Consider the following 14,588-nt stretch of genomic DNA (forward strand, 5'->3'; position numbering starts at 1 on the left):
ATACTGTCTGTATGTCTTTTTTGTCTGTATGTATATCGAACACCAAAGATATAGAGTATTTCTCTTACCGAACACCTGGGCTGCCTTAAAGTTTAATCTGTCCTATCGTATGTATCATTGGTGGATTTCATATGTATCACAAAGACGAAATTATTAACATATTAATTAAATAGTATTACAGTCACGTAATAATATAAAATTACTTTTTTAATTAAATAATAAGAACATAATAAAGATAAAAAAGGCCTATCTTAAGTCAAAATAGATTTTTTTGTAAAGTTCTTCAGAATTGCGATATTCGAAATTTAAAAAATATAGAGTAAATCAGACATGTGATAAAACGCGTCAGATATTCTGTCTGACATTTTTTAGAGTCATTCCTTCTGCTGACGTACGAAGATGATGTTGTATTCTTATGTCAGTCGTAACCTTACATTCACCCCTTTACTTCGGAACTACGCAATACATAATGAAATTAGATAATCAATATTTTTATAAGATTACATATGTGTTTGTCCTTGCAAAAGTAATCACTTGATTGAAATTGAGCGCTTGAAATTTTTGATGGCAACCGCCTATCGTACAACTAATTAAAAATATGGTCTATATATATATGGACTATATATATAAATCATATTTTTATTATATCTATTTTATTTTATTTTTTATTTTATTTTTATATACAAAGTATGGTCTACGTAAAATAAATAACATAATTTAAACGTTACATAATCCACGACTAAGAAGACTAACGTAACCAGTATGTGTCTAATTTCACTGAAATTCTGCCCCATATATGACCACCAACCAACATTAGAGTAGCGTGGTGGAACGAGGGTCAAACCTTTTCCTCAGATGGACAAGAGACCTTAGCCCAGCTGTGGGACATTAACAGGCTGTTACTATAACTTTAAAAATTTCGAATCCCTTCCCCAATAATATTAACAATCCTCTTTAACTTTAATTATAAAAAATATTGTCTTGATTTTAAATATAAAAAATATATTAAAAAGGACATAATATAACCAATCTAATTTGTTTAACAAACTAATGTTGTCGCTTCTATGAGTTAAATATTATAAAAACATTATTAAATTAATCTTGAAGAAACTTAAAAAACGCGCGATGAATATAAAATAGGAAAGTTGCATCTTCAAAATCCGCTACGAATAAATTAACTTAAACATTTTCGTGATTTAACGTTCTCACTATTACAATAATATAATAATTAAACGTTGGTTGTGCTACTTTCGTAATAAAACAATATTAAACATTTTATATTGAAAGAAAGTGTAATAAAGCATACTATAATTACTTAATGAATCCATCTGTGGTGATATTCTAACAAAACAAATTGGATAAGGATCTAAATTGTTGAATATCAAAAAGTAATATGCGACATCGACAACAGTAATTGTATATATTACATTTCGTTATATGATATATAGGTATATTTTCAGCATTTGCCATTTCACCATCGAAAGTCAGATTGTATCTCATTCTTCTGCATTATGCATACGTACCAATTATTGTAATAAAGTTTGATCGATCGGCATAAAAGTTAAAATGCTTCAGCGCCATCTAGCGGCGAGTTATGATAAAATGGATGGTATGAAAACATCTACACAGATTCCGTTAAAAACCACATAGAAAAAACAGCCACTGGGTCACAACGACCCTGGCCCTCTGGGCCATAACATAACGACACGACGGTTGAACCGTCGGGGAGGAGCAGCCCGGGTAGGGGGAGCAACCCCGAGGCCCGTACCCAGACTGGCCTAGGCCAGTCAGGAGGACCCTCATCTCTCTCTACACAGATTTAAACATATATTTAACTACCAACTTTAACATTAATTGTAATTAGTCAAACGGTTTCGAAGTCTATTAATCTCAAACAGATATATAATAATAGTAATATAATAAAAGATAAAATAAGTTAAAATTAATAATATTACATTATAGGTCTTAAAATTATACAAGTAACAATAATGGATCAAAGTATGTCAATAAAAGAAGATGAACAAGAGATTTGATTTTTATTAGTAATTGTATCTTCATGGTTTTTGTGTCCATGCCATTTTTTGGCTGCTCTTTCGCTTCGTTAATTGAGAAATTGAATTCTAATAAATTATGTACATATTACATTTTACATATTTACGTATATAATTACAATTAGTATTAATCTTACTCTTGAATACTATTTCAAATTAAACTACCATAATTATTTTACGTCTTTGTGTTAACAGCCGTGAAACGCCGCGGAGATGCTAGAAATTAAGTGAAGTGAGATACAAGTCTTCTAAACTAAAGTATAACATTGATGATGGACAGTTCATAGAAACGGGACTAAATAAGGTAATAACATGTTCGTCTTCGCAAGAAATAACTTCATATGAACTAGATCTTGCACTTTATTTGTAATCATATTCAACCTTTACTAGGAATAAACTGTTTTGAAAAATAATAGAAAATGACGAAATTATTTCATTGATGCCATATTGATTTTCTTCTAGTATTTAAAGATATGTATATTGTACTTGTAATAATTATTCAACGTTATATTTAATTTATGATTTCGACTGGTCTGTAAGGTATAAATCAATTGTTACATATTCTAAGCTTGTGGTAAATATTATCGTTTAAAAAAAATGTATGTGTTATAATATAAGTTATTTTTATTAACCAAATATCTTAGCATTTCTTTTTAAAAAAATTATTTATCCGTTAATTTAAAATTATTCTCTGGTCATTATTGCAAGAAAAGACATCTATCGTTAAGTAGCAAAACTAAAATTGCTCAGTTTATATAGTCATCAACAGGTGGCGTCAGAATGAATATTTTATTTCAATTATGATTTTTGCATTTTAATACAATAAATCATATTTTTAAAAAAACCTTGTCTAAGTTTGATTAGATTTAGTCCCTTTTATTGAGCTCATTACATTAATATCATAAAATAGTCTCAGAAAGATAGTCTTATTTATAGATATTTGGCCCATTTAATGTGCTACAATAACAAATCTCTTAAAGGGCGCGTGTTTAGTGACTTTATTTAAAAGCTCTAAAAGTTGAAATAGAAAAGAGGTATGTAAAAGATTGTTATGTTATGTTGTATAATTTCATAATAACACTGAGTGTACTAAAATATTAAAGCGTTATCGTAAAACAGTATAATTACGTATTAATCTGCTTTATATTTATTAATAGTCGGGTAGTAGCAAACAACCTTTTGCTAGACTTTGGTCACTCCCGTACAGAGGTGGCCCTAGGATGAAAGGAAAGAACAAAGAAGGCTCTAAAATGCGGATGATAATATTGAAGCATAAATAGGCATAGGTTTTTTTTTCGAAATGTGTAGTTGCTGTTGGCCAGAGTAGCCTGTACAGCGTCACCGGGGGGGGTGCGAGATGAACTCAGCCGGATGTTTGGAGCCACACGAGGGGCTCAAGAGAGTCGGACGTCCTAAGGGTGCCTCCTGTGAGGCCGGACCTCGGCTAAAGACGCCGTTGAAATCGGGAGGGGAGGACTTCTGCATTATAATGTCGTCATACGCCTAAGCGTCGACGGGACGTAATGAAAGAGGGTCGTCGACCCCGCCGGCGGGGTCGGTGTGTGTTTACTGTGTTTCCTAACATGTTGACGTTGGCCGATGAGATTTTATCATCGGGGGCAACGAGGACGTCTTTAGGACGCCTATGAATCGATTGGGGATGCCACTGAGGGCTATACTTGCTGGTATTCTGTATAAGTGGGCTCGAGTGCCTGGCGGCTTTCTCGAAATATTTTATTGAGAGATCCTTGATTACCTTAGAAATGGAATCAAGTTTGAAATCTCTGTGTAAATCTATATTACGCATGTACCAAGGGCAGCCCGTGGCAATGCGTAAGAATCTATTTTGTATAGCCTGTAGGCGGGCTGTTGTGTTCGCTCGTGTGTGCGAATGCGACATGCGACGGATGCATGCTTTGTATAATGTCACCTTATTTCTAAGGGGCATTTTACTGAGCCTACATAGATCATCAGACATCAGATATAGTCTACTTAGAACAAAGAAAGCTTTGTTCCTTATATTTGTGATTTGAGGTTTAAAATTCAGTGCATGATCTAATATGACACCTAAGTATTTGACTTTATCAAGCCAAGGGACGGGCCTATCATATAGGGTTATTGACCCCGGACGGGTTTGGGGGGAGTTACCTTTACTGCCACCCCGTCGAAAGTACACTGCAGTGCTGCAATCAATCCAGACAGGATTGATTTCTATCCTCCAGGTTCGAAACCAAGCGCTTAGAGCGTTGGCTGCGGCCTGAAGGCGGAGCGTAATGATAGCTGATCTAGAAGAAGTATATATAGCGGTATCGTCCGCGAATAGGGCGAGCTCTATACTTTTACACTTCGGGATGTCCGATGTGTATAAGGAGTAGAGTGTGGGTGATAGCACGGATCCTTGAGAGACTCCGGCTCGTAAGGGGCGAGTAGAGGACAGAGTGCCTTCTACGTTGTACCGGAATGTACGGTTTGATAGATAGTCGTGTACGATACGTACAAGACTAAAGGGAATGCCTAGCATATGTAACTTATAAGTCCATTATGCCAGACTTTATCGAAGGCTTTCGCTACATTGAAGAAAAGGGCTCCTGTGTATCGCGGCCTCTTAGGTCGAGTTAGGCCTGCTAAGATGTGCTCCGAGACGCGGTGCACTGCATGTGTGGCCGAGTGTCCGGCTCTAAAGCCGAATTGATCGTTAATAAGAAGGTTATTAGCCTCTATAATTGTTTTGAGTCGGGCTAATATTAACCTTTCGTATATCTTACCCAATGAGTTAATTAGACTAATGGGACGGTAACTAGTGGGTAGATTTCTAGGCTTACCGGGCTTATATATACCGATAACGGTAGCCTCTTTCCACTGGTCTGGGAAGGAGCAGCTTGCCATAAGGGCGTTGAATATTGCTACTAATAAGCAAAGAATCTGGGCGGGTAAGTATTTGATTACTTTGTTAGTAATACGGTCGGGGCCGGGCGACTTTTTAGCATGTAGATCATGCACTATCTTTTTGACCTCATCTATCGTGGTTGGGGTGACTGGTTCGCTATCGGGGGATGTGAAATTAATTGTATGACTGTCGAGTCAACTTTCGCAAGGTGCTCGTGGTCGTCACACGGGTGTAAGCTGGGGGAGCACTGGCTCTCGATATTGTCCGCTAAGCAATCGGCCTTTTCATTATCGTCAAATGCAACTGCTCTATCGGAACGAATTAATGGTGGTAGAGTAGAAATCGTGTCGTTTTTTAATGTTCTAGCTAGGGGCCAGTAAGCTAGGTGAGACGGTGACAGCTCGCTTAGCTTTTTCCCCCAGCGCTCGTCACTGTGATCTGCAATTCGGGCTCTAACCTTTCTTTGCAGATAAGGGATAGGGTAGAGTATTTTACGAGTCCAATTCTAAAGAAAAAGTAAAATATTTATGACAGCAAAGGCAACGGTGGGAAGCCTAGAGTCATCTAAAGACAAACTCGATCGTCCCTCACAATTACTGACGCTGGTCCTGTCATAGACAATGCAAGAAGCAATCTTACACTGTGCAGTTCCCACTGTGTGACCTAACTTAAATTGTTCTACTCCTTGTGTCTATAATCACACCGGTTCAATCGCTTTCGTGCCGGAATATAGCAATTTGCTTAACCAGCGTCGGACCTTTATAAAGTTATTCGTCCTAAGCTAACTAAACTTAAATAATGTTTTATTTTATAAAATACTTACAATATTACTTATAAAACTTAAGGACATCGATACATAAAAAAAGTAAAACCAGATTAAATATTAAGAATAATAACTCATTTATAGAAATATTTTATTTTTTTCTTTTCTGGTATGTATCTACGCTAGTTGAGCGCAAAATATTCTGCCAATGTAACGTACATATATGAGATTATTCGGTCTCAAATTTTAAATCGTTTAATGATGATGAGTAAAAACTATGTAATTCCACAGTAGATATCTAGAATAAAAATAAACTGAAACACCGGTTTCTTTCTTAACTTGTCCCCCTGACACAAAAATAAATACCTACCATAGACATTTTATTACTTTTTAATAATTTGACATATTCCCAACAATTAATATTATGTTTATATTTGTGTAAAGAGTATGTAAGTATACGTATCGTTTAGAATTTAAATTGGTTTATTATAATATGTTTTTAGTTTTGTTTGTATTTATTTTTATGTGGTCATCTGTTTTAAAATGATTGACCATAAATGTTGTTTAAGGGTGATTACTTTAAACAATGTTACTTCTTTTGAATGTCAAATTATAACCAATAATGACAGAATGATACATCATTTACTAATTACGCGCTAACCCTTTATAAAAAAAGCCGATTGTAGCTAACTTAAAAAAAATTTATTACTTAATATAAATAAATGTAACTATTTTCTATTTTACTCTATGATAAGTACATAAATGTTATTTAGAAGTGATTACTTAAACAAAGTTGTGTGTATGTGTATGAATATCAAATCAATAATGACAGAAAGATTAATCATTGATTAACTAAGCACGCGCTAAACTTTTACAAACAAGGTCATTTCTAGCTTACTTTTAACTTTCATTTTTTAATTAATAATTATAAATTAATGTATCTAGATAATCTATTTTACTTTATGATATGATCAATTCTAACTTTTATTACAGTTTCCAATCATTCGTGCCTATGTAATTACACTTATAATATAATAAATAAATTCGCTGAGCTAGCGAGATTACATTGTATTTTATATCATAATCTAATATAAACAGAAATTATTTGATATTAAGAATATTATAAACTTTCTAAATTTTCATTATTTATTTACAAATTAGTTTAATCTCAGAACTTTCAAGTGACCGCTGGAAATATAAGCAATGGAAATAATAATCGAGTGGAAAGTGTTTTCGACACGGTCGAACGAACTCTAAAATTACCTATTCAGTTCACAGATTGCCCTTAGCGTAAACAGATTTCATTGGCAACTTGAACAGTCATTACAAATGGATAAAGCTTGTGGTTTTACCTTCGCGGTGTCCAAACAGCTGACATTCCTTTTAAGCCCCTTAAACAGTTTAAGGCTTAAAACATTCACTGTGTAATACAGTTAAGTACAGTATAATGTAGGCGTATATCATCAACTAGCCGCCCGTTCCGACTTCGTCCGGATAAATTCATACAAAGTTACTCTACAATTTCGTCCTATTAAAGTTGAAATTAAAAAAAAAACTATCTAGTGAATGCTTTTTTTTCTCGCTGTAAAAACACATTTATGTGTTTCCCCCACCTCATGTGGGGTATGGGTATGTGGTACGTAAGGTCAATAAAACAGTATTTCTGACCTGTTATTTTAAAAATAAACAATCAATAGAAAGTAATCTCCGTAATCCAAATTACACCTACAAAGGAGTTCCAATCAAAACTTCGCGGTCTCGTTTTGTACAGATAATCAATTTCTTTATTTAACAGATTGTGTAATCGACCGAAATCAATTCGTAGTGTCCGACTTTTCTTGAAAAATAAAAAACAAAGCGTCACGGACATTTTTAGGTTCATTTACGTGAGAATTTGTGCCTTCGATTGGTAATTGTATGTCATGAAAGCCTTTTAAAGGCTTTTATTATATTCTGTACCGACATTAATTTAAAATATCTTTTCTAAAACTTTTTACTGTATGTATGTGTATATTTGCAAATGTAAAAATAACCCAATATTACTATATCGGTCAATTTTGTTGCCATCCTGGGAAAAGTTGTTTTAAATTATCAAAAACACTTGTATTGCTTCATATCAGTTTCCTGTCTCAGTCGTATGTTTCAAAAGCGCATGGCTCAGAATTTCTTGCTTGATATGCAATTTACCATTACCACATATACTAAATTATTCGTATACACTGTTCGGTTAGTTGAAAAACTCAAAGATACGTGTCTATCGTTACATATGGTTGTATCGATACATATGGTTAGAAATAATAGCCTGTTAATATCCCACTGCTAGGCTAAGGCCTAATCTCCTTTTAAAGAGAAGATTTGGAACTTATTCCACGCTGCTCCAGTGCGAGTTGATGGATAAAATTGTGACAAAATTCTATCTGACACATACAGGTTTCCATACTTTTTGTTTTCTTTCACCAGAGATCATGAAATGAATTATAAACACAAATTAATCTCATTAAAATTTAGAGGTGCTTGTTCGGATTTGAACCCGAAATCTTAGGCTAAGATTTCCGTATTCCAAAAATATGCATTAGCAAAAAAAGCCATTCAGGTCATACATGTTAATAAAGCTAACCCGGACTTCAGTAACGTATAATTTTAAAATAAGAAACAACAAAATTGTTGCCAACTCTAACCTCATAATTTACATAATAATAAAAAAATTACAATCCAAATTGTAACAATCTTCTTAACTAGACACTTACTAAATATCAATGTCCATTTCTTAGTAAATATGCGTGCTAAAATAGCGCTTAAAATTATGAAATAGAGGTGATTATCCTGAAAAGTTTTTAGATCAAGCATGTAGTTAAACACCTTTTATAAAATGGTGTGCTTAACGGATAGAGCAAATTACACTTATAGACGGCAATTTGTCTCAAGTTTTCACCGAAAGAATGTATATGTGTGTAATATTCGTAAATTACATAAGAATTACGACCATAGACTATAGACCAGTATAAATAAATAAATTCTATATTATATATATTTTTAAATATAAATTAAATGTTAATTTACAAAATATTATATAATTAGTAAAACAATTAAACATCGAATGAGATTTTATTTATTACATAATTATTATTTTTTTATTTCAGTTGCCGTCTTAAATTTTACTATACAATGAATAAATTTTAACATTCTATTAAAATTACCAAAATAAAATAGAAAATAATAAAAAACATAAATCCGTTTATTAACTTAATTTTCCTTTCGAAATAAGGTTGGTTGCATATAATTGGTTTGGTACTTTTATTCGATAGTCTAGGACAGGCGCACTAATTAAATCAGACAAAAACTTAATTTAAATAACAAATTACAATAGCTACCAAAAGGAAAACGGTTGACAAAGTTACTGAACTGTTTATATCATGGTATATATTTTGGTCGTTGACCCCTACGCTAGAAAAATCTTATGTTATAACGGTCAACCATCCGTACATTATTAATTAAACATATATTGAAAAACACTTAGTGTAATGCACTTTTAATGGAGCTTATGCAAGTAAGTAAGCTAAATATTAACCGTAAGTGAAACAAAATTGAAAAAAATATATACTGATCAAAACGTGATGATACTAAAGAGACAAAAATAATAGAAGTCAAAAACAAAATGTTTCATAATTTCACTCTAAATTGTTTTATAACAATTTCTTGGTGATAAAAAGTGACTTATATTTTAATTGTATATCAAATTTAAAACTTAATGTATATACATAATAAATATATATTTCTTCTAAATAATAACATTACGAATTTATTTAATTGGAGTCTGTAGATAGAATAAATGATACGCACCGAAGATAGCGAAAGGAAAGTAAGAAAGACAACTAAACTAAGCAATTTTAAAGACAGTATTTAGAATTCGAATAATTTTAAATGCAAACTTATTTTTTTTTGCACTACATCGGAAGTAGGCTAAGACTTTAATATTCAAATGATACCATATTTTCTTTCATGATCACGACTTAATATTCACGCATTGTTTACGCTTTACCGATTCTCATTACACCAGATGTACTCTTGGAGGACAACGGCCTCCTTTGTTAATAAACATGTATTATTAAGTTTTTATTTTGTGTCGGCCTCAACATAGCAATTTATATTTTTTATATAAGACCGTCCATTTTGATTATTATAAACATCTCGAACTAGACACTGAAGTCCGCAAACATTTTATAAATTATTTACCGATTATAAAAAATATATATAAAAAATTCGTTTTTAGGAATTAATTTTCAATGCTTTTTACAATTTTTGCAGCTTTTATTTTGCTCAATAAATAAATAATCTATTAGCTGTTCAATAAAAAAACAGTTTGTTAAAAGACGAATAATACTTTATATTATATTATAAAATACATTAAATTATTCTTAAATTCAAACTTAAATATTTAATTCACAAACTCATGTTATTATATTATATTAGGTACGTATCCTTTTTTATACGTATAGATTCATATTTACCTATACCGACGTAAATTTTAGTATGATCTTAGTGTTATCCTAGGAAAAGGTTATTAATGTTTTTTTTTTATGCTTATTATATTACATACATATAAAACAATCATAAAAAAAACTAAAATTTAATGTATTCATTAAAAATAACCTATAGGTGTTCAAAAAGGCTATCTTTCTGAACAACTTTTATAGTATTGAGTGGAATTAAACGTCTTTAATACGAATAATAAAAACCATAATTTTCAGTGGACAATACAATGAAGCGAAACAATTATATTATACTATGTAAAGCTAAAAATAACATTTGATATATTAATATAATATGTTATGTTTAATATAAATATGTATATAATTTATTAGAAATCCGCGATCAACGGACCGACGCAAACCGAAACAAAAAGACATACAATCGAAAAATGCACAAGAAAATGTCTGTGAAGATGTAATTAAAAAAAACAAACGCACTTCATACATAACAAATATATTACATAATACATACAAATTAATGTAATAGAAAATAAAGATGCGTTCTCTCGTTCTCTAATTTAAAAATCATATGTTAATATAAATATATGTATAAATTCGACGATATTCAACGTATAAAAATAAAATAAGCCATTCGTCACAACCACGCTTTGACATTGACACCAGCATCGACATTGGCATTGTAAGAAATCCCTTTATGACCCTAATGATTCTGCCTTTAATGACACTGGAGCACTCGTCCTTTCAAAGATTCTATGTATAGGTAATTTGTAGTATTGATGTTTAACGATACAATAATTGTTAATTAGGTACCCAGGTGGGCCAGCACAATCTACCATCTATATATATAACCATTGTTTACGATGCATATAACTGTTCAGCAATATCCCAGCTATCTTATTAATAAAACAGAAGTCAATGCGTGCTGTTCTTCCGCTTCGCTGACTTTGATGCAACTTTTCTATTGCATACGCAGCCTATTGCTGTCACTGAACGAAGCTACATACAACGGAGTTTGACACGAGTTAACCTAGTTTTGTCTGTGATGTTTACGAGTTATAATTAAAAAGAACTATATTCAAGACAAATTTTTTTTCATATTATATTTAAACATTTTTGAATAAATAACATAACAAATTAATGTTATGTGATTGTTGCAATCGAATGTTCGCATTCATAATTCGTTTTTAGTTGGTTGAAATTCGTTCAATATGATATCTCCACATGTACAAGCGATTCTAAATCTTGACGAGCGTAAAAAGTCATCCTGACTGATGAATGCAACACCGAATTCGAAATACATGTTTGGACAGGAATATAGAACTATATATACACAAAATAATGTTTTCAATGCTGTTCCAGGTGATAAAATCACTATCAAGTCGATTTCAACATTTGCGTCGGGTAAAATCGCACTTAAATTTTAAGCGATTGAATAATTATAAATAAGTAATCTTTAATACTACATAATTTTGCCTATTAACGAAATATCAATATACATGTTAAATTACGTTAAGCATATAAGTACTTACCCAAAATTTCCAGGATAACAAATAGGATATCGTCGGCATACATGGTGTCCAGTCTTCCCACTGAAATGCTGCCCGCCATTAAATATCACTTCTGAACAGCAGGGCGAAGAACACCGCCCACTATCAGAGCACTCCGTTAAACAACACGCTAGATCATGTTGTTCTTCCGTTTCGAAAAATCGTTCGTCGCACGGCAAGGAATAACGCCATTCAGGGCTCGGCATCCTGTAGTTGTACCTAGTGTCCCATCGCATTGTCATTTCAGGACACCTCTCCACGTAGGCCCCAGCCAACTGCTCCATATATTGCTTGTAAAGACGCTTCTGCCTTTGACTCTGAGACACATGTAGACGTAAAACATTTAGGAAGCACATTTTTGTCCCAAGGTAGTCTTATGCGGTCGATCGGCAAATCTACTAGTAGGCATAAGACCAACTGCGCGCCATGAAGAATTTTCAGAGAAAATATATAATATTTCACTGTCGTCGTTGAACGCGTCTCCGGTTCGTTAGATAGGAATTTTGTCGCATTTTTTCTTGTAATATATTAGACGGTTATTAATATTGTACCCCATCTCACATCATTTTAATTCAATAAAAGATGAAAGTTATTCATTCATTTTCATTATTTAAACTTTCCCGCTGAAAGCTAGCAATGAATTATTTTTCTTAGTACATTGGCTTTACGTTATTCTCGATAAAAATACCGGCCAGATTAAGTAGAGATATTGGGAGGTGGCGCGCGTCACGTCTGTAGCCACACTGCGCCGGCGCAACGCGACCAGCCGTAATCGCTTTACGTCAAATTAACTCGCATTTCCCCGACAAGCGAAAAAAACGGAACTTATCGCACTGAAAATGCAGCATAACTGAGACAAAATAGTGTCACGAGCCATAACTAATGCTGTTTTAAGTGCTACATAATTATATGAAGCGTTTTATGAAAAATAAAATATTTGCAACATTTATAAGTATTATTAATTATACAAACAAACGAAATCTACTTACCCCCGGTGAGTCGTAACTAAAACATTGGTTTACAATGTATTCGTGTCTTTCATTTTACTCTATATATTTTAAGTAATATAATATCGAATAATCACTGAACACATATTTTATTAGAAATCTTATTTTTATACAGTGTGATACGCCTTTACGATATACAACAGCAAGATATATAAAACCTATTTGAGAAAAAATCTAAATCATTAATCAAATAAAAAAAAAGGAGAGCCCGCGAACTCAACAAATACTTAACGAATCTTATAGATCTTTAATTCAAAATAGAAATAAATACTTAACCAATTATATAGATAGAATAATACATAGGTGTCCTTTTTTCACGCAGTGCAAATATTTAAAATTGCCCACTAAAACCACTGCGATATAATGCACCCGCGGCCCCTCTCGTGCTGCGCTCCACTCATGCTTGGACGAATATCTCCAAAGCGGGCGAAGGTGATTTTTGATTTTAACTTACACATATTAAAATAGAATAGAAGCATACATATCATTTTTCTACGCAGTTAATAGCCACTTGGTATGTATTTTATCTTCATAATATTGAAATAAAATAAACACGAGTGATAAATAATCAGCCGACATAAAAAATTAAGCAGGTTATCAGTTCAATTTTTTTGTCCCTTGTATTTGTCACGCGATTGTTTTTTTTAATGTAAAATAGAAAGGCGGACGAGCATATAGACCACCTGATGGTAAGTGGTCACCAACGCCCATAGACTTTGGCATTGTAAGAAATGTTAACCATCGCTTACATCACCAATGTGCCACCAACCTTGGGAACTAAGATGTTATGTCTCTTGTGCCTGTAATTACACTGTTACCCTTCAAACCGGAACACAACAATACCAAGTACTGCTGTTCAGCGGTAGAATATCTGATGAGTGGGTGGTACCTACCCAGATACCTACGCCGATATTTAACCGACTTTTATTATTATATCTTTATTAAATAAGTTATATATACAATGTTATTTAGTAGGAGAAGGAATAGCAGAGATAGGGAGAGCAGAGATGGTCAGCAGAATTGGAACACATGATTACTGGTTCAATCCCGAGCAAACACCAAACATGTGCTTCATTGCTCGGCGTTAATTAAGTCTACATATTGAATATGGGTACTATAACACTTATCAACCACTGATACTTAAGTAAGTGCTATTTAAAAACTTAGTTTAAAATTTTTGTGTTAATAATTACAAGATATATATCTTTAATTATATATATATATATTGTATCAGTTTAACTCTTTACGTATGTTCCTATTCACTTAATTTAAAAATAATTAACACTGTGTTATTTTGTCAAAATTATAACTTTACACTTCGACCTATATTCAAATAATTAAAATCATGAATAAAACTTTAAAATAAATAATAAACCATTAAATGGTTTTTGAAGCAGGTACATTCATTTATTTTAACTTACCACACTGACTATAACATATAATATATAATCGTAGACAGAGAAACAAATAGACTAAGGGGCCGTGAAACCGCGATTGAGACAGAGATAGTTTGTTAATGTGTGCGTATAATATTGCCATAGTAACTGCATTCCCTGTTTTGGGAGATAAATATTTTTCAGAATTTCATTAAAACAAAATAAGTTTATTTAATTTTACTTGTTAATATTTATTATACTTTTTTGTAATTAAAATATTTTTTTGTTTTCCAACTACACCCAAAAACTGTTGCATTGTTTTGTTCCATTAAATCATTAGTACTTCAGCATCTTTATACAGTACTGAATTAGCATTTTCCTCAGAAGTTGAAATCTATAACACTCAATTATATTATTACTAAAGAATGGTTGCCACATAGATTTCTATGTTAACCTCTTGACTCGGA

The 14,588-nt window shown here is 32.4% G+C and overlaps 1 protein-coding gene across 2 annotated transcripts in view; it reads right to left on the bottom strand.

Annotated features, from left to right (window-relative positions):
* The window catches only part of LOC126771580 (espin), a 92,329-nt gene extending 79,900 nt beyond the window's left edge, over window positions 1–12,429 (bottom strand). For both annotated transcript variants that reach the window (XM_050491537.1, XM_050491536.1), the window contains exon 1: window positions 11,721–12,429. In XM_050491537.1, the coding sequence (XP_050347494.1) occupies window positions 11,721–12,094 (374 nt within the window). In that variant the 5' untranslated portion in view covers window positions 12,095–12,429. The remainder of the gene's footprint in view (window positions 1–11,720) is intronic.
* Window positions 12,430–14,588: the final 2,159 nt, after the last annotated feature.

Source organism: Nymphalis io, chromosome 11 (genome assembly GCF_905147045.1).
Source record: "Nymphalis io chromosome 11, ilAglIoxx1.1, whole genome shotgun sequence".
NCBI classification, from domain to species: Eukaryota; Metazoa; Arthropoda; class Insecta; order Lepidoptera; family Nymphalidae; genus Nymphalis; species Nymphalis io.